The sequence below is a fragment of the Tupaia chinensis genome, unplaced genomic scaffold (assembly GCF_000334495.1).
Source record: "Tupaia chinensis unplaced genomic scaffold, TupChi_1.0 Scaffold000089_1, whole genome shotgun sequence".
Taxonomy (NCBI): domain Eukaryota; kingdom Metazoa; phylum Chordata; class Mammalia; order Scandentia; family Tupaiidae; genus Tupaia; species Tupaia belangeri.
This window is the reverse complement of record NW_006159551.1, coordinates 3067388-3085672: the sequence shown is the minus strand read 5'-3', so window position 1 is coordinate 3085672 and position 18285 is coordinate 3067388. Positions and strand designations below refer to the sequence as shown.

The 18285-nt window shown below is 39.0% G+C and overlaps 1 protein-coding gene across 1 annotated transcript in view; it reads right to left on the bottom strand.

Annotated features, from left to right (window-relative positions):
• The window catches only part of GRM7 (glutamate metabotropic receptor 7), a 1001339-nt gene that overhangs the window by 437981 nt on the left and 545073 nt on the right, over nucleotides 1-18285 (bottom strand). The window contains exon 8 of the mRNA XM_027769777.1: nucleotides 5947-6137. Within this exon, the coding sequence (XP_027625578.1) occupies nucleotides 5947-6137 (191 nt within the window). The remainder of the gene's footprint in view (nucleotides 1-5946; nucleotides 6138-18285) is intronic.

Below are 18285 nucleotides of genomic sequence, written 5' to 3'. Positions count from 1 at the left end.
CTGACCATGGTTCTAGTCCTAGACATGTTAGCTTGCTTTCTCACTTTCCCTTTCTTTCTCTGGTCAAATTAAAAATAATGATGATGAGATAAAATAAATAATTTCTTTTAAAAATACAAATACTATGGCATACTTTTAGACTGCATCAACCAGAATTTCAGTAATAAAGCTTAGTAATCTTTATTTTTAAAGAAACTTCACTAGAGATTAAAGTGCAAAGCTTAATGTGAAAAATCAAGAGGTCCAACTGCCTCTCTATTGTAGTAATATTGTTCTGCAAGGGAATAGCAATTTTTTTTTTTTAAGGTAAATGTGGAAAGACAATTTTGCCCTTAGGTAATACTAAAAGTCACAACTATATGTATTTATTAATAACACATACCTGCAATTTGGAAGTTTAGATGGAATTTCCCTTGTGGATCCAAATTGAATTCTGCATCCTTAAATTACATTAAAATCGAGGGAAAATATTCCTAATACTACCTTCCTTCTTTCCTCCCTCTCTCTTTCTGGTAAGAAGCAGTGGGAAGTCAGGACCAGCAGATAACAACACACATAACCTTAAATAGCTACAGGTACATTTTTTCCCATTAAGTATTTATTTACTTTGAATTGTTAGGGGTAGGGACCCTGACCCGAGAGAGAAGGAAAAGGATATAGCACCTTCTTACAATGGAGCATGGTTGTGCCACAATCTTTTCTCTTCCATTTCTCTTAGAATTTTGATCATGTAAGCATGTGTGATCGGCACATTTTCCAAGCCATGAGGGATGGTAATATTGCTGGACTCAGTTTGAGTCCTGGGCCCAGCATCTTAAAATTCATGCTGGTGCATATGTGTGTATGTCCAAGATCCGTACAGGAAAGTGGAGGAGAAGGGATTTGTGGCATGGCCATCCCCTTGGGGGATGCCTTCTCACTTTCTGTTTCTCTCTCTCTCTGTGACTCTCTGGAAAGCAAGCGTGTCTTATAACAAAAATCTCTCTTAAAAAAAAGTGGGGACCAACAGTTGACGTAATGGCTACATTGCTGGATTCCCATGTAATCCACCATGGTTCAAGTCCCAGACCTGGTGGCTTAAACTCACACTAGGCACATGTGTGTGTTTGTGCCCAAAATCCTGAGAGGACAATGGAGGAGAAGGGATTGCGGTGTGGCCATCCCCCCTATCAGGGAGGTTATTTCTTGCTTTCTGTCTCTGTCTTTCTGGCAAGTGCGCACACCCTATAGCAAAAACTTCTCAAAACAAAAATGATTGAGTCAGCAGCACTAGTGGGAAGTCAATGGTATTTAACATTGGTAAAGTATTAATGAGGAAAATGAACACCTAGAGATTAAAGAAAATATTTATAAATATTAAATCTGAGACCATATTCAATCTGAGACCACAATCAAAGTATTCAATACAGAACTTTTTTATACTAAGTTTATTCTGTTTGATAAAATGTACTTTGAGCAATAAGCAATGACTTCACAGGCATACTCAAGATTAGATATTGGTTGGTACTAGAAGCACATTAATTAGATATTTTTTTTAAGCTTTTTGTCATAGGATGTATGCACTCATTGGAGAGAGACAGACAGAAATAGGGAAAGTGAGAAATCATCCCCCAAAGGGGTTGGCCATGCCCAAATCCCTTTTCCTCCTTTCTCCGCTCAGGATTTTGGGCATGCACACATACATACCAGGCATGAGTTTCAAGCTACCAGGAACTGGAACTGGAACCATGGTTGGCCATGTGGGAGTTGGGTTCCTTAATGCCACCTGCTGGTCCCAAATAATTAATTTCTTAAATAGTTTCTTCAAACACATATTATATCCCAGGTACCATGCTAGTGACATATAAGAGATGCATCCTGTGCTCTAGGGGCCTAGGCAGGTAGTCAATAAATATTTACAGAAGTAGGTAATAGAAATGTAATGCAATAATGGTGATAAAAATACAGCTTCCTTTGAAAAATTATAATGGTGTGGTGTGTCGTGGGTGAAAGAATTGGAAGAAATATTTAAGGCAAAGGAATATTATAAATAAATAGCAACAAGTGCATGTATAAATAGAAAGATGTGTTACTTTGAACCAGAATGAACTTGAAACACTCAGTGAAACCATGAGGATAGGGTTGAGTGATTCAGAAAGAAAGAGAGAGGAGTCTTACTCTGGGTGGAAAGGAGTCAGGTTGAATCATGCATGGCACTGCAGGTCTCAGGTGAGAAGGAAGCAAGATCTATTTGTCTTCTCAGTTACTTCCACGGCCCAGATCAAATGTCATTCAAATTACAGAAAAGAAAGGGAAGTATTTCCTCTTTGTAGGAAGCAAAGGAAAAAAAATACAAAGAAATCGCAATAATGAATGAGCAAAGCGTATTTCCAGTACCAGAAGTTACACGTGTGCAGGAGAGGAAAGAGAGAAGAAAAGCAAAAGAAGGATGTTCAAAAAGATTTGAAAGCATGCAGAAAGATGTAGGATGGGTTGAGGGATGAATGGACGGATGCATGGGTGGGTAGGTCAAGTGGCCCCAGAGGTAATACAGTAGAAATGTAGTGTAAACAGTAAATGGTAGTGGTACATGTAGAAATGTCAGTATAGTGGTAAATGCAATGATAACAAGAACATTCGAGTATTTACTATAGGCTAGGCAGTGTCTTAGCTAAGCACTTTATTCAGGGATAAATGAATGTCATTATTGGTGGTAAACTAAAAAGTTATACGAAGGGTGTTGTTACTACAGGCAGGTAAGACTAACACTAACCTAGAATTCCCCAAAGTCCCATCTCTCTTTCAGACAGATTGCATTATTGTTTCTGTAAAGATGCCTAAAGGAACATATCTCTGCATAACTGGGAACTGGGCCTCACTCTTGGCTGGAAGATGACCCCACTGTCATCTATAAAGACCACCATGAAGCAGCAGAACAAAGCCAAACTGAGTGTTCCATACGGCAAGGCAACCACGTGAGAGGGGAAATGATCTCAATCTTCCAAAGCAAGTCTCACATGTACCACTAGGAAACTGAGTCAACGTTTACAGATAAAAAAGGATATTCCTTTCCCACCATAGCAATGTGAGCCTGTTGATGGCATTGTTCTGTGGGTAGACTTATAATGTATATTCACTTCTATATTTTAAAACTTTGCAAGAGGTACATACACTCACCAGATAGAGACAAGGACAGTGAGAATGCATGCCCCATGGGGTATGGTGATGCTGCAACCCCTTCTCCTCCATTTCTCCCTCCTTTCAGGGTTTTGGGCATACATGCTTAGGCATCCAGAGTGTTTCTCAAGCCATTGGGTCCAGGACTCAACTGTTCTCTGAGCCTTGTGGGACCAGATACCTTAATCACCACTTTATGGACAAGTGCCCTCCCTTCTTTCAAAGTAGACACGCGTACACACCACCCTTCACTGCCCCTTACAGCCCTCGCCTCTTGAGCAAAGTGCTGGAGCTTGTCTTTACTTTCTCCACCTGCATCTGTCTCTTCCTCAATGCACTTCTTTCGTCTTCTCTCTCAGTATGTCTTTCCATCTCCCCTTCAGTGGCTATTTTCCATGGTCTCCGCTCTACCCTCCTATCCCCTTGTCTTGCTCTCTCAACTGCATCCCCTCCTGGCCCTTAGTCCCCATCTCTTCTCTAAGTTCCTTTTTTACCCATGAACAGCTTCCTTTCTCTCCATACAGAGAGAGCCCAATTCAACCTCATTAACAAAAATATCACCTGGAAACATCTTTAACTTGGAGCTCCTTAAAAGAAAAATCACTTATTCTAACACATCATCCTCAGCAGTTAAAAAGAAAAAAAAATGAAACCTCACTTGCCATTAAATCTAGAAAGTTTTCAAGACAAAATTAGCCCCCATGACAGAACTGAGACTTCTCTCCAATAGTTATCATCTGATCTCTTATGTAGGCCTCCATGTATGAAATCACATGATTAGGCTGTTGTTTCCCTTTCAAAATAAGTGATTTTTTTTTGCCTACTATTGTTCAACAGATGTTGGCAACTTTAATTACTGTGGTTGTCACTTAAATCTATTTGAAAACTCTTTTCTCTTTGCTGACAATCAGGTAGTACTCAAGCTTTTGAAAGGGTAGACAGGGAAGTTTTATTTTCTCAAAGTTGGATTTGTTTTTACTATAGATGCTCCTTAGGCAAGGACTTTATAGGATGGAACACTGGCTCTCCTGCTCTTTCTTACCCAGATGGGATTTAGGCAAATACCTCTTTACTGTTAGAACAAGGAAAACAAGCAAATAACAATAGCAAAAAAGAAAAATGTTCCAAACTGGGACTAGCAGTTAGCATAAAGGCTATGTCGCTGAACTCCCACATAGTTGACCATGGTTCAAGTCCTGGACCCAGTGGCTTAAACTCACACCAGGTGCGTATGCATGCGTGTCCAAGATCCTGAGAGGAGGACAGAGGAGAAGGGATTGCGGTGTGGCCATTCCCCCTGGGGGGTGATTTATCGCTTTCTGTCTCTCTGTCTCCATCTTTCTGATGAGCGCTCACGCCCTACAGCAAAAACCTCTCCAAAAGAAAAAAAAAAAATGTTCCAAACCAATGAAGTAAGGAAAAGCCTAGAAAGCACCGAAGTTCTCATGATTATATCATTTGAAAGCAAAAATGCTGTTGAATCGAAAGAAGGTAATTTGTGTCAACTTGTGTGAAACTCTGACTAAATAAAGCCAGGGAAGACTCTGAAGGGAGTAATTCTCAGGAAAGTATGCTTGATAACAAGAACTGTCACAAGGATTCTTCCAGAACAACTAACTTAAACAAAAAAATATTTTTGCAAGGATATCTGTGCAGAAATCTGTCCAACCTTGAACTGAAATCACCATTATCACTTAAATCTTATAACCAAGAACAATGGTTCCAAAACAAATTACATAGTCCTTCCACACCTTTTTAAAGAGAGATTTTTGGTGTAGGGTTTGCCGGAGAGACAGAGAGACATAAAGGGGGTAATCAGCCTCTGAGGGGATGGCCATGCATTCTCCTCTTGGGATTTTGGGCACACACACACTCGCATACCAGGCGTGAATTTTTTAAGTCCCAGTTCAAGTTCGGGATTTGAACCACAGTTGGTTACATGGGAGTTCAACGACATAACCATTATGCCATCTGCTGGTTCCAATCCTTCCACACTTTAAAAAACCCTCATCTCCTCTTAACTCTTTGAATATGGCCATACTCTACTATGGCAAGAGTATTCCACATTATATTCCCTAGTCCTAAATAAACATCATTTTTTGTGTAGAGTTTTTCTACTTTTTTATTTAGAAGTTGACAGGGGAAAAAAAAATACAGTATCCATGTTAATGTTGTTAATGCAATAAATGTTTAAATGAGGCAACATGTAGAGATTCTTGTAGGGATGCTCTTCCGCAATAAATTAATTTGGTCAGAATGGTTGTTTCAACATCACTTATGTTTATGCAGTACTAAATGGATGATTTGACACCCCCCAGGTTTTCTCTACCTTTCTTGAGGAAGGTACATTCACTCTGCAGTGGTTGGGTGTGTTTATCGCTAATGGCTCAGAGTTGCCCCTGTCTCCAAGGTAGTGGTTCTCAGAATGTGATCCCTAAATCTCTCCATCAGCATTGTGATGGGATTTGAAATGCAAGAACTTAGTCCCTTAACCAGACCTAGCAAACTACAAGCGTTGGCTTGAGGCTCAGGAATTTGTGTTCTGCTGAGTCCTCTGGGCGATTCTAATAAACACAAAAAATTTGAGAAACATTGCTTCAGAGAATTTTCAGGGAAAGCAGGAGTTTTTGATCAGAAGAAAATTCCCTTTGGTAAAACAAACTAACAAAGGAAGTAACCAACTCCCTCCCCTTCCCAGTGGAACCTGGCATATGATACTTTGGGAGATCTGCTTGGGAACCATCAATTCCCTAGATTCGCCATCTTACTCCCTTTGTTAGAGGGTCTCACCTGAAGAATCCGAAAAAACTCAGAATGAGGCAAGAAACCTGCAAGAAAATGTTTAGCCTTCCCAGATCTGCCTCCCTCCCCATCTTGGGCATTGTAAAAATCAGGTTTAGGTCTCAGCACTGGCCAACTGAGTAAGTGCTGGCCTACGAAATCAAGAGAGAATTCTATGTTGAAAAAGCTGTCAATATATGCTGTGAGAAATAAGAAGAGTATGATTAAAAGTACATCCTCAGGGTGCTGGATCCAGGAAGAAGGGACAGAATATAAATTAGAATACAAAAAAAAAAAAAAAAAAAAAAAAAAATTTGTTATATGCCTATGACGTCAATCATCCAGTCAGGTAACCAACTAATCATAAATAAGAAAAAAAAAAAAAAAAAAAAAAAAAAACAATGTGTTATATGCCTATGACTCTGGATTCAACACTGTGACAAGGGTTCTAAGGGCTCATTTTTAGCCAAAGGAGGGATAGTTCTTGAAATTTTGAAAAAAGCCATAGCAGAGAGTAGAAGAAGACATAAAAATACTCAGAAAGAAAAAAAAAAAAAAACAAATACTTGCTACGATGTGTCTACTATGTAAGACAGGAAAAACCACTAACAGACTATGTCCCCCTAGGGGACCTGAAGGACATATCTTTTATCCTGGTGACAAGAAATATGTTGCTAGGGAGAATCTGCATTCACTGAGAAAGTCAATAGAGGCTGTTCTGTGTAAACTGTCCCTTAGAAGATATTGCTATAAATTGGGCTGAGGCCAGATGCCCCAATAAGTCATAATTTTTTGCCCAGTTACCAGGTCTGAAACTCACTCACTGATAATCCCCATGAGTTAGGACCTTATGACAACGTAAGTGAACAGAGGAATGACTTCTTCATTTCTTTCTCAAAGGCATTCATACCATTTACTTTCCAAGTGATGCACTACATAAAGGAAATCAATTAGATTGTCCAAGGACTTTTTTATACAGGATCTACATTGAAACTCATAATCCAGGAATGAAAAGCATTGTCATCACCACCACAGCTCCTCACATGATAATGGGAGCTATGGACCAGGAAATAAATGGTGCTCCAGTTCAGTTTTGTCTCACAGGTGGTCCATGGATCCACACAGTAGTGGTTTCCCTGGTTCCCAATTGGAATAAACTGTATGGTACATTTGGAGAAAAAGCATGAGGGATAAGTATCCCATAATTTTTCTTTTTAATAGAGAAATTTTTGCTATAGGTTGCATGCACTCTCCACAGAGACAGAAATCAAGAAATCACCTCTCAGGGGGGATGGCCATGCCATAATCCCTTCTCCTACATTCTCCTCTTGGGATTTTTTGAGCATGCACTCACACGCTCTGGGCTTAAGTTTTAAGCTCCAGGGTCCAGAACACGAAACACCATCGACCATGTGGGAGTCTGATGATGTAACAATGACACCATCTGCTGGACCCAGCATCCCTTAAATTTTTAAAGAATACAGGGATGGTGATACCCATTGCATTTCTATTTGTTATACAATCTTAGTCCTTGGGGCAAGAAAAGCTTAATCATTAATTTGTAGCAATTATAGCAAGTTCAGACAGTAGAGCTGACCTTGATGAGACATCTTTCATAGAACAAATTAACAAAGCCAGTGTGTGGTATGGGGCTTATTGCTCTGGGAAATCAGTTGGTAGCGATTTTTTTTGTCTTTGTTTCTTTCTTTCTTTCCTAATACCAAAAATAAATGAGTTCAAAACAATTTGCTTTGGGACCAGCAGTTGGCATAATGGCTGTGTTGCTGGACTCCCATGTAGTTGACCACAGCTTGAGTACCGGACCCTGTGGCTTAAACTCACGCCAGGCGCCTGTGTGTGCAAGCCCAAGATCCTGAGAGGAGAATGGAGGAGAAGGGATTGTGGTGTGGCCACCCTCCTGGGGGGGTGATTTCTCACTTTCTGTCTCTCTGTCTCTCTCTGTCTTTCTGGTGAGTGTGTGCGCCCTGTAACAAAAAACATCTCCAAAAAAAAGGAAAAAAAATTGCTTTTACATGGAAGGGACAACAGTATACATTAAAATTATTATACATGGGCCAGCTGTGTAGCCTTGTGGTTAAGAGACCCAACTTGCACATGGCCAGCCATGGTTTGAACTGCAGCTTCAGAGGCTTAAAAACTTAGTGGGCATAAGTTTCTCAAAAGCCTAGTAGGATGGAGAAACTTAGGAGATGGGAGTGTAACATGAGCACACCCCATCAGTGGTGCTTTCTCCCTCTCTTTCTCCTCTTTCTGGTGAAGGGCATGTGCCCTCTAGCAATTAAAGAGAAAAAAAAAAAAAAGTAAAAAAGAAGAAAGGTACACATTAGGAAAAAAGATACACTTTGCCCCAAGGTTACAGTAATTTTCCTGCTTTCTACCACGGTATGTTAGAACATTATGAACTATTTGGAAAAATAAAATGAAGTCACTACACTGATAATATCACATTAATCAGACATGTTGAACAATAAGTACCAAGTGCTCCAGATGTCTTAGTAAGACAGATGGGCACCAGATGGTGAGAATATACTTTATAAGGATTTAGGATTTCTGCTTTGTCAGTGAAGGTTTTCAGTGGCTAGGTAGCCTGGGGTATGTCAAGACTAACTTCACAAAGTAAAAGAAAAATTATTGCGTCCTCTCCCTCCCTCATTCCTAAAAAAGGCACATGATGTTTAATAGGCTGCTAATGATTCACAGCTATCCCCTTCTTTGGCTGAATAGAAGCTGGCTCTGAGGTTATTTATACCCCATCTTTAGGAGCAGTGTGCAGCTAATAAGTGACTAACCTTGGGTGGCAAATGTACATCCTCCTGCCTTTTAGTGCGACCAGTTCTCTAGAGCAATTGCTGCTCCAGAGACTTCTACATGGTTAGGCTGAAAGTAGACTCCAGCTGTAGTCATAGCCTTCCTTGTAGACTTGAATGTACTTATTTTGCTCCCTCCCTTTTTCTCATGAACATTCTCTCAATAAACCACATGCATCTTAACAAACCACATCGTGACTTATGCTCTGCTTCTAAGGATCTCAGTCTGAAACACTGAGGCCATCCAAATGAGTGCATTTCTAACAACCAGATGCCATGTTCACTACTTCCTCAAATTCCAAGTTTTAAAAATAGAGTGATTAATTTTATATACCAACTTAAATGAACCCTTCCCTACATAGAATAGTGGTAGGAATCAAATAAATTTTGTGATAACTCTTAGTTTCAGCAAATAGTATCTTATGGAATTTTGGTCAAGTTATCTAACCCAGGCATCTATCTATCTATCTATCTATCTATCTATCTATCTATCTATCTATCTATGTATCACCAATAAAATAGGCTGGCTACACGGCACAGTAGTAATGTGCTACTTGAAGAATGCCAGATCCTGGGTCTGGCAGGTGGTGTAGTGGTTAAGATGCTGTATTCCTGCATGACCAGACTGTAGTTCAAGTCCTGGACCTGATAGCATACTTTCTCACTTTCCCTCACTCTCTCACTCTACCTTAAAAAAGGAAAAGAAAAAAGCCAGATCCCACATGTGACCATGTTTTGGATTCATGGCCTCGTCAGCCTGAAAACATACCAGGCAGAAACACTAGTTTCGTGGATCCATGGGTTGTTGACCCCAGCTCATGGGTTGACAGATTTTGTTGATGATGCTTCTCTCTCTCTCTCACACACACACATACACGCACACACAAACACACATACCCATTGGCTCTATCATGAGTGAAGGAAAAAATGTGGATTAACAAAAGCTCTTGCTCTGGGGCCAGCAGGTAGTATGGTGGTTAAGGAGCTGGACTCCCACATGGCCAACCACAATTTGAGTCCTAAACCCAGTGGCTTGAAACTCACACCAGGCGCATGTGCATGCATGCCTAAAATCCCAGGAGGAGAAAGGATTGTGGCATGGCCATCCGCTCTGGAGGAAGAGGACAATTTCTTACTTTCTTTTATTCTGTTGAGCACATGTGCACTATAGAAAAGTCTCTCAAAAAAAGAGAATAGTTCTTGCCTTTAAGATGGTATTTTATACTATCTGGCATATAACAAATGTCTCACAGAAGTTCACTATTAATGTCATTCCTATTACCATCATCAACATTGCTATAGTAGTAACTCCATATAATTACCTAATCACTCAATTCAGGAACAAAAAAACTCTATATACTTTATTTTTTTTTTTTTTTTTTTTTTTACTCTATTTACACAACTAATTTCAAGAGAATCATGTTTTTATTTCATTATCAACTATGTTCCCCATATTCTGGGGGTTTTCTTGCACCCACACTAATTTGCTAGAATTTGCTAGAAGCCATTCACATTGACATGGACATAGAGAAGGCAAATATTACTTAAACACAGGGAAAGTCACTGCATGAATCACGTTAATGTTTGAAAGAATCAATTCAAGTCAAGAATATTTTTTTGGAATCCCATGCTACCTAAAAGTAAGTGCCAATATGCCATGCTTCACTTGGCTAGTTGATAGGAGGTTCCATGGAACTTTTTTAAAACATCAGATAGAAATTTTTAATGCTCAATTTACTCCTGAAAAGCTAATTCCCTGAGGTTAGAATAAATTACTGCTCCAAATGTCAGTGTCAGAGTGATTGGCTTTTGGCAAACTGGTATTTGATTTAAGAAAAATAAATAAATAAACAACTGCCACAAAACCGAGGGTTAAACTATGTACTAAAATAGAAAAAAAGACATTTCATTCCATTATGATTTATAGTGTAAGGACAGGGTAAAAAAAAAAAAGAACACAAAGAAATCATAAATTGCTAAAATATGATCTGTTTCTTAAGGAGGAAAATGAGTAGAAAAATTATTTTTGGATCTTGTCAGAGGTTGATTTCTGTACTCATCAAATTCATCAAATAATTGAATTCTTTATCTAAATATATTGCAACATACACATAGGATGCAAGGGAAGTGAGACTAGAGATAGAACTACAACTAGAAATCACATTGAAATTAAAAATCTTGGGACTGGGACCAGCAGTTAGCGTAATGGTTATGTCGCTGGACTTCCATCTAGTCAACTGCGGTTCACGTCCTGGACCCAGTGGCTTAAACTCACGCCAGGCGCATGTGCGTGCGTGCCCAAGATCCCTAGAGGAGAAAGGAGAAGGGACTGTGGCGTGGCCATCCCCCTTGGGGGGTGATTTCTCGCTTTCTGTCTCTCTGTCTGTCTCTGTCTGTCTGGCGAGTGTATGCACCCTATGGCAAGAACCTCTCAAAATAAATAAATAAATAAAAATAAAATAAAATCTTGGGACCAGCAGTTGGCATAATGGCTATGTCACTGGATTTCCATGTAGTCAACTGTGGCTTGAGTCGCAGACCCAGTGGCTTAAAGTCACACCAGGTGCATGTGTGTGCATGCCCAAGATCCCGAGATGAAAATGGAGGAGAGGGATTGCGGTGTGGCCATCCTTCCTGGAGGGTGACTTCTCGCTTTCTGTATCTCTGTCTTTCTGTGAGCGCATGCGCCCTACAGCAAAAACCTGTCCAAACATTTTTTAAAAAAGAAATTTAAAATCTTTTAGGATCACCATTAATATCAGAGCCTCATGAACTCTAATATTTGTGTCACAAATTAGATCATAAATAACAATGTTTACATTCTGCATTTTATAGCTACAGTTTTTGGCATTACCTTGTTTTCCCATTGCCTGCTGCCCGTATGTATTATTTTTCTTTGTGATTCTTTTTTATGACTTCATCAAAAGCTCATTAAGAGGGCTCAGTGATAGTGAGATAGGAAGACAACAGGAAAAAAACACCAAAATACTTTGTCAAAATGGTACTTTAGCTGAAAAATCTGTAAGAATATGAATTTACCCAAAAAGATTTATTTCTCAAAAAGTAGTAAAAGATAACAGGGATGTATTTGTGTCTTTAATGTATTGTTTTTCTTCAGCTTGAAATAGGAAGTGTGAGGATTTGCATCCACAGAGCAGTCATAAAACAAACATTTATGATGTATCAATGGATGGATGCACTGTGGTGCATTTGTACAATGGAATATTACATAGCAATAAATATAATAAATTACTGTTATATGCAAAAGTAAGGATGCACTTGTCAAACCCTATGCAGAGTGGAAGAATCATACACACACATGTCCTGGTGCAGGTGTGAACATGCTACCTCACAAAAAGACAACTTGGAATTTCAGGAAATAACGAAAATAGAAAAGTTTCTCTCTGGCCTTCTCCTACTCTTCTCTTCCAAAACAGGTCATAAAACTCTCATTCAAAAAGGAACCTCCTGAGACCAGCAGTTAGCATAATGACTATGTCACTGAACTTTCATGTAGTCAACCACAGTTTGAGTCCTGGACCTGGTGGTTTAAACTCACGCCAGGCGCATGTGCATGCATGCCCAAGATCCCAAGAGGAGAATGGAGGAGAAGGGATTACGGTGTGGCCATCCCCCCTGGGGGGTGATTTCTTGCTTTCTATCTCTCTGTCCTTCTCTGTCTCTCTGGCGAGCTTACGTGCCCTATAGCAAAAATCTCTCAAAAAGAAAGTACCCTCCCCTCTATCCAGAAGACAGTGATCAGTGATGTTCATACCTGTGAAGACATAGGAACATAGGGAAGAGTCTGAACATAACTTGATAAACTCCCTCAGTTCATTACTCCCCCAGTTCATCACACGCTTTTTGTCCAATCATACTTCTCCGCAAACATCAACTTCTTAATCAAACTTAGCATAAAAATCCTACAGGTTTCTGTTACTTTGGGTCTTCATTTCTGAAGGCTCCTATATCCCATAATAAACCTTGCATTAAATTTACATGCTTTTCTCTTGCTAATCTATCTGTTGCTACGGGTGCCTCAGCCATGAGACTAGTGATGGGGGAGGAAAGAACTCATTCCTACTCTACGACACATGTAAACACACCCAAACACATACGCATGATTCCATACATACAAAAAAACTCTGTGCAGTTCAAAAATAGCCAAAATGTATCTACTGTGAGATAAATAATTCTGTTTATACAAAGTGAAAGAGAAGGCTCCATTGTTTTCTTTGAGGCTAGTTATGACTAGTGACAAGAAATGGAGTCAAAGGAACTCATCTAATGGGAAGAAAATATTTTGTTTTGATTTGTGATGGTTAATTTATGATACATGTATGTAAAAAGCCCATTGACAAGTGCACTTAAGATTTGCATATCCTGTTATTTGTAAACCATACCCCACTTAAAAGTCTGGGCAGGCCCTGTGGCACAGTAGTTAAGCACTGTGCAGAGGAAGCCGCATTCCACATGGGTGACCAGGGTTCAAGTGCTAATGATTCATGCATGGATGCATAACCAGGATCCTGATAAGGATGAAAAACTTAGGACAAAAAGGATTGCAGTGACACTAGACCCTACTGGAAGTAATGTCTTCTCTTTCTCTCTTACACATCTGATTCATATATGCAATCTGGCATTAGAAAAAAAAAGTAACAATAACAACAATAATAACCAAAGGCAACAGGATAGAAAAATAAATGAGTGTTTAAATCAGTAAATACATATAAGCAAGAATGAGAAAACAGGAATGGTATATTATGGCAGCTTTTTCTTTATTTCTTCCATGAGTGAGAGAGATGGTGAGGGAGAAAAACAGAGAGTACACCTAGCAGGGTTTCAATGCTGTGATATACCCCTGGCTTTACTCAGATTCAGATCATGGGCACATATTTGCCCAGTGTATTCAGGGAGGTCTCTAGACATGAAGCCAGAATCTTTTCATGTGGATCAGTCTCTTAAATCCTTGTGTTTTGTTTTGTTTTGTTTTGTTTTTGAGAGGTTTTTGCCATAGGGCACGTGCACTTGCCAGACCGACAGAGAGAAACAAAGAGATAGAAAGCCACACCACAATCCCTTCTCCTCCATTCACCTCTTGGGATCCTGGGCATGCATGCACATGCGCCTGGCATGAGTTTTAAGCCACCAGGTCTGGGACTGGAACCACAGTCGAGTACATAGGAGTCCAGTGACATAGGCATTACACTAACGGCTAGTCCCAATGCCTTGTGTTTTACCACTGTACCATCATCCATGATATGTTAAAGAATATGTTGACTTTTGTGTAAAATTTACCAGTAGCTTCAGACGACACCTAACTGAAGACATGCAAACAGCAATCCTAGACCCTTTTGTTATACCATAAGCATCCTGCTTCTCTTAAGATAAATGCTAGAGTCCATTAGGTATCTAAGCCTTAGCTCTAGGTTGAGATTAAAATAGAGCAATATCTCAAAGGTTCAGGTTGGTTGATTTTCTTATATGTCCTTAAGAAAGCAGGTACCAGCAGATGGTGTAATGGTTACGTCGCTGGATTCCCACATGGTTGACCAGGGTCTGAGTCTCAGACCCATGGCTTAACACTCACACTGGAAATTGTATGCATGTATACCCAAAATTCTGAGAGGAGAATGGAGGAGAAGAGATTGCAGTGTGGGCAACCTCTCTGGGGTAAGATTTCTTACTTTCTGTCTCTCCATCAAGCACATGTGCCCTATAGCAAAAATCTCTTAAAATAAAAAAAAACGAAAGAAAAGAAAAACAAAAAGGAAAAGGAAAAGAAGAAAAGGGAAAAGGAAAAGGAAAAGGAAAAGAAAAAAAGAAAAAGAAAAAGAAAAAGAAAAAAGAAAGAAAAAGAAAAAGAACGCATATACACACGGGCTCTTCATTATTTGGTTTCTGCTACTCCACTACACATCTAAATCCCTTCATACCATTCAGCTTGTTCTAACTTGTTGACATACTGTGTGACATTTGACCTTTGTAAATACTGTTTCCCCTAAAAGGGCCCCTCCACCTCTTATATACAAGGTCAGCTACTATTTGCTCTTCAAGGTTAACTCTGGTATTATTTCCTTTTGTCAGTTAATGCCCTTGACTTCCTGGTGTTTACAAGCCCACTAGGTGTGTCTTCATTACCACATTCATCCTCTGACACTGTAATAATCTGGTGTTTTTTTGTTTTTGGTTTTGGTTTTTTTTTTTTTGTCTGATTCTCCCAGTAGATCAAAAAGTTCTTTAAGAAAAGGGTGGTAAATTATTTCTTTATCCCTAGTTCCTGTTTGAATTTCTAGGTTACGATCAACTAAAATTTGTTGAAGACACATTTAAAAAAGGAGTTTCGAAATTTCTCAGATTGGGATTACCTTATGCCTTTGCCAAAATTTCTAAAAATCCAACAAGACAAAGCATTGGAAATGTGGATTCTGAGGGGAAAATGTCACCTCTTTAAGCAATAATTGAGAGGACAGTACTAAGAGATTAAGGAAATAATCCTCTAAATCAAATTACAAATAGTGCGACAGACTTAGTCTTCAAAGAGAGAGTGCAAAACATCTTTTACTATAGATTAAGGAGGGAAAAAAATTCTACTTAAAGTTAGAAGAATGCTGTTTTAACTTTAAAATTCCAATTAACCTACAGCAGACACCCAATATCATGAACATAGTGAGCCTGAAAAAAGCCATCCCTTATTTAGAGGTTTTTATCCCCCTCACTTTTCCAAATGAGGAGAGATTAACAAGCATCTAATTTTTGTTAAAGAACATTAAAACAACCCCTTCAACCTCCCAATTTTTATAAATGACTTTTCTTACAGGCACCCATTTGGCTAACTTAATGGCCCTTTAAATTCTCACTGATACTGTGCTTTCATTTTCAGCCCTGGGTTTAATAGTTTCAAGCCCTTCTGTCGTACTGTTCACATTCCATCCAAAATAATTATACCTTTTTTCACTGCACTAGCTGCAAGCTCATAAGTGAACTTGTGTGTTCCTGGGATGACCCACTGTGTGCAAAGGAGAGAAGCCTTAGTCTGTATTTGCCTGCCTCGTCTAAGCAATACACAGAATCAGTGCTTTCCTAAGTGGTAAAATTCAGATAAAAATTATTTCCTTGTATTTTTCCTAGAGAGATGAATAACTGATATACTGAATATCAGTGGAAACAACCAATTCTATAAAAAATAATAATTAATGTGGTTTATTTCTAAGCACAAGTATGAGTGATCGACCCAGAGAAAAGCAAATGTGTCTTTCTCAGGGTGCTCAGATACAAGGTTCCTTTTATTTGATTTTGAGAGTGAGAGACAAAGTTTGGAATTTAGTCAAAAGAGCTTTCTTATTAGCCTGGCCCAAAAAAGGCCAGGTATCTGTAAGTGAAGGTGGGAGAGGGCTAGGGGGCTGGGGGATCTTGTAGATTGGTGACAAGAAAAGGAAAGTATGCCCAGATCAGCAACAGAATGTCCTTTAACAAGAGATAGGGAGGCTTAGCATACATCATGAAGATACTATGTCAGGTACCAGATGTAGTAAGAGTCCTGTTATCAATGGCTAAAATGGTCTGTTAATGTTTGTGGGTGTGCCTCTCTCCAGGCTCCCCGAAAAAGATTTTGGAAATACAAAAACTTGGCCAGACTTCTGGCCTAATGAGAAAGGAAGAGCAGTAGGTTTTGATCAGATCGTACAATTTGTTTTGGCAAGAGCTGATTCTAAAGACAGGGCATTTCAAACTGATAAGAGGCTTGTGATTTCCCTCCTCCTTGCCTGATTTGTACATTTCTTTTTTCTTTCAGCTTCAGATTTTAGACTTTACCTTTTCTTGGCTTCTTTTCTTATTTTTTTCTTATTCTTAAGCCTCTCCTTTAATAATATTATTTTCCAATATGTTTTGTTTTCATTTGCTATAGGGTGTGTGTGCTAATCAGAGAGACAGAGGAAGAGAGGAGGAAGTGAGAAATCACACCCAAGTGGGGGTGGCAACACCACAATCCCTTCTCCTCCATTCTCCTCTTGGGATTTTCAGCATGTATGCACACTTGCCCAGTGTGTTTCTCAAGCCACTGGCTCTGGGACTCAAGCCATACAGTTGGCCATGTGGGATCCAGCTGCCTTCACCCCCATGCTATCAGCTGGTCCAATGTCATTGTTTTCTCTCCATTCTCCATATCAGTAAGACCAAGATGGGTATTCTCAAACCTGGTGGGGATTTTTTGTTTGTTTGTTTCATCTATTTTACTCTAAAAGCTTTACTTATGATTCCTTCTCTTTATTCTTTCACTTGCTCTTGACAAAATCCTTAAATTTTTGTTTTGATTTGTGATACAGAATTTTTGTTTGTTTTGTTTGGGAATTTCACATTAATCAATAAGAGAACAGTAAGGCTGCAAATATTCTCAGTAATCACTTAATCCTGTCTACTCATTTTCTTTATGACAAAACTAGAAGAGACAGAAAAAAGTATTTTCCTGTGTCGGCTTAGCACCCTAGTTTGTTGCTGGTATGACCAGTGCTAGAACTGATGTTGGTTAACTTCTTAACCAATCCATTATGTATATAGCAATATAGTGGTGGTGGTTATATTTCTCTTACACGTACACACTCTGTATGCCAAAATATAAATAGGTATGACTATATAAAAGAAATGCCTAGAAATAAATTGCATTATGTTAAGATAGAAAAATAGGTACACTAAGATCTTCCTCAGGTTTTTACTCTATGATATATCTTAACATGATTTCCTATACAAAATTAGCTTGTTATTCTGGACAACAGGATTATTATTTGTCCTACATATTTATGCTTTCCTGCCATTTACAATGGCATATTAGTTGAAGATAACCAAAATATCTACAGGGGCAATATTGTCTTTCTCAGGGTGCTGAGATACATAGACCTTCCTCATGGGTTGTTGTATACCTAGATGAAAATTAGGAAAGTGTTGATAGGAGTTCTATGGGTCAATATTTATTAACTGCAGATACTTTCTCTTCAATTCACTTCAACTAGGCTTTTGCCAACATTTCTTCACCATAATAGCTTTTGTGTAAAATCTCCTCTTACTTAGAGACATTGCCAAATTAAAGAGTCAATTTTCAGTACTTCTATGTGACTAAGAAGCAGTCAGTTTGAAAAAGCTGGTAAAATCCCTCCACTATGAAACATTTTCTTCATTGAGTTTCCAAGAAATCATACCGATGTTATTTTTATCCTTCCTCACTAGTCAATCTGGTTTCTCTTCTCAGTTTCTTAATATTGGAACGTTCTAGGAAACTGCTCTGTGGTTCCCTGCTACTCTCTGAATAACTTACTACCTGTAGTTCAATGACTCCATGAAATTAAGTTTTATTTCCAGATCTCACTCATAAATTCCATGCTAATGTACTCTACTGCCAACTTCATGTCCCTGCTTGGATGTCTGATAAGTATCTCCAACTCAGCACATCCGAAACTCACATTGTTTATTCCCTTAAAATCTACTCTACTGATGGCATTCTCATAACAGCTGATGACAATTGCTA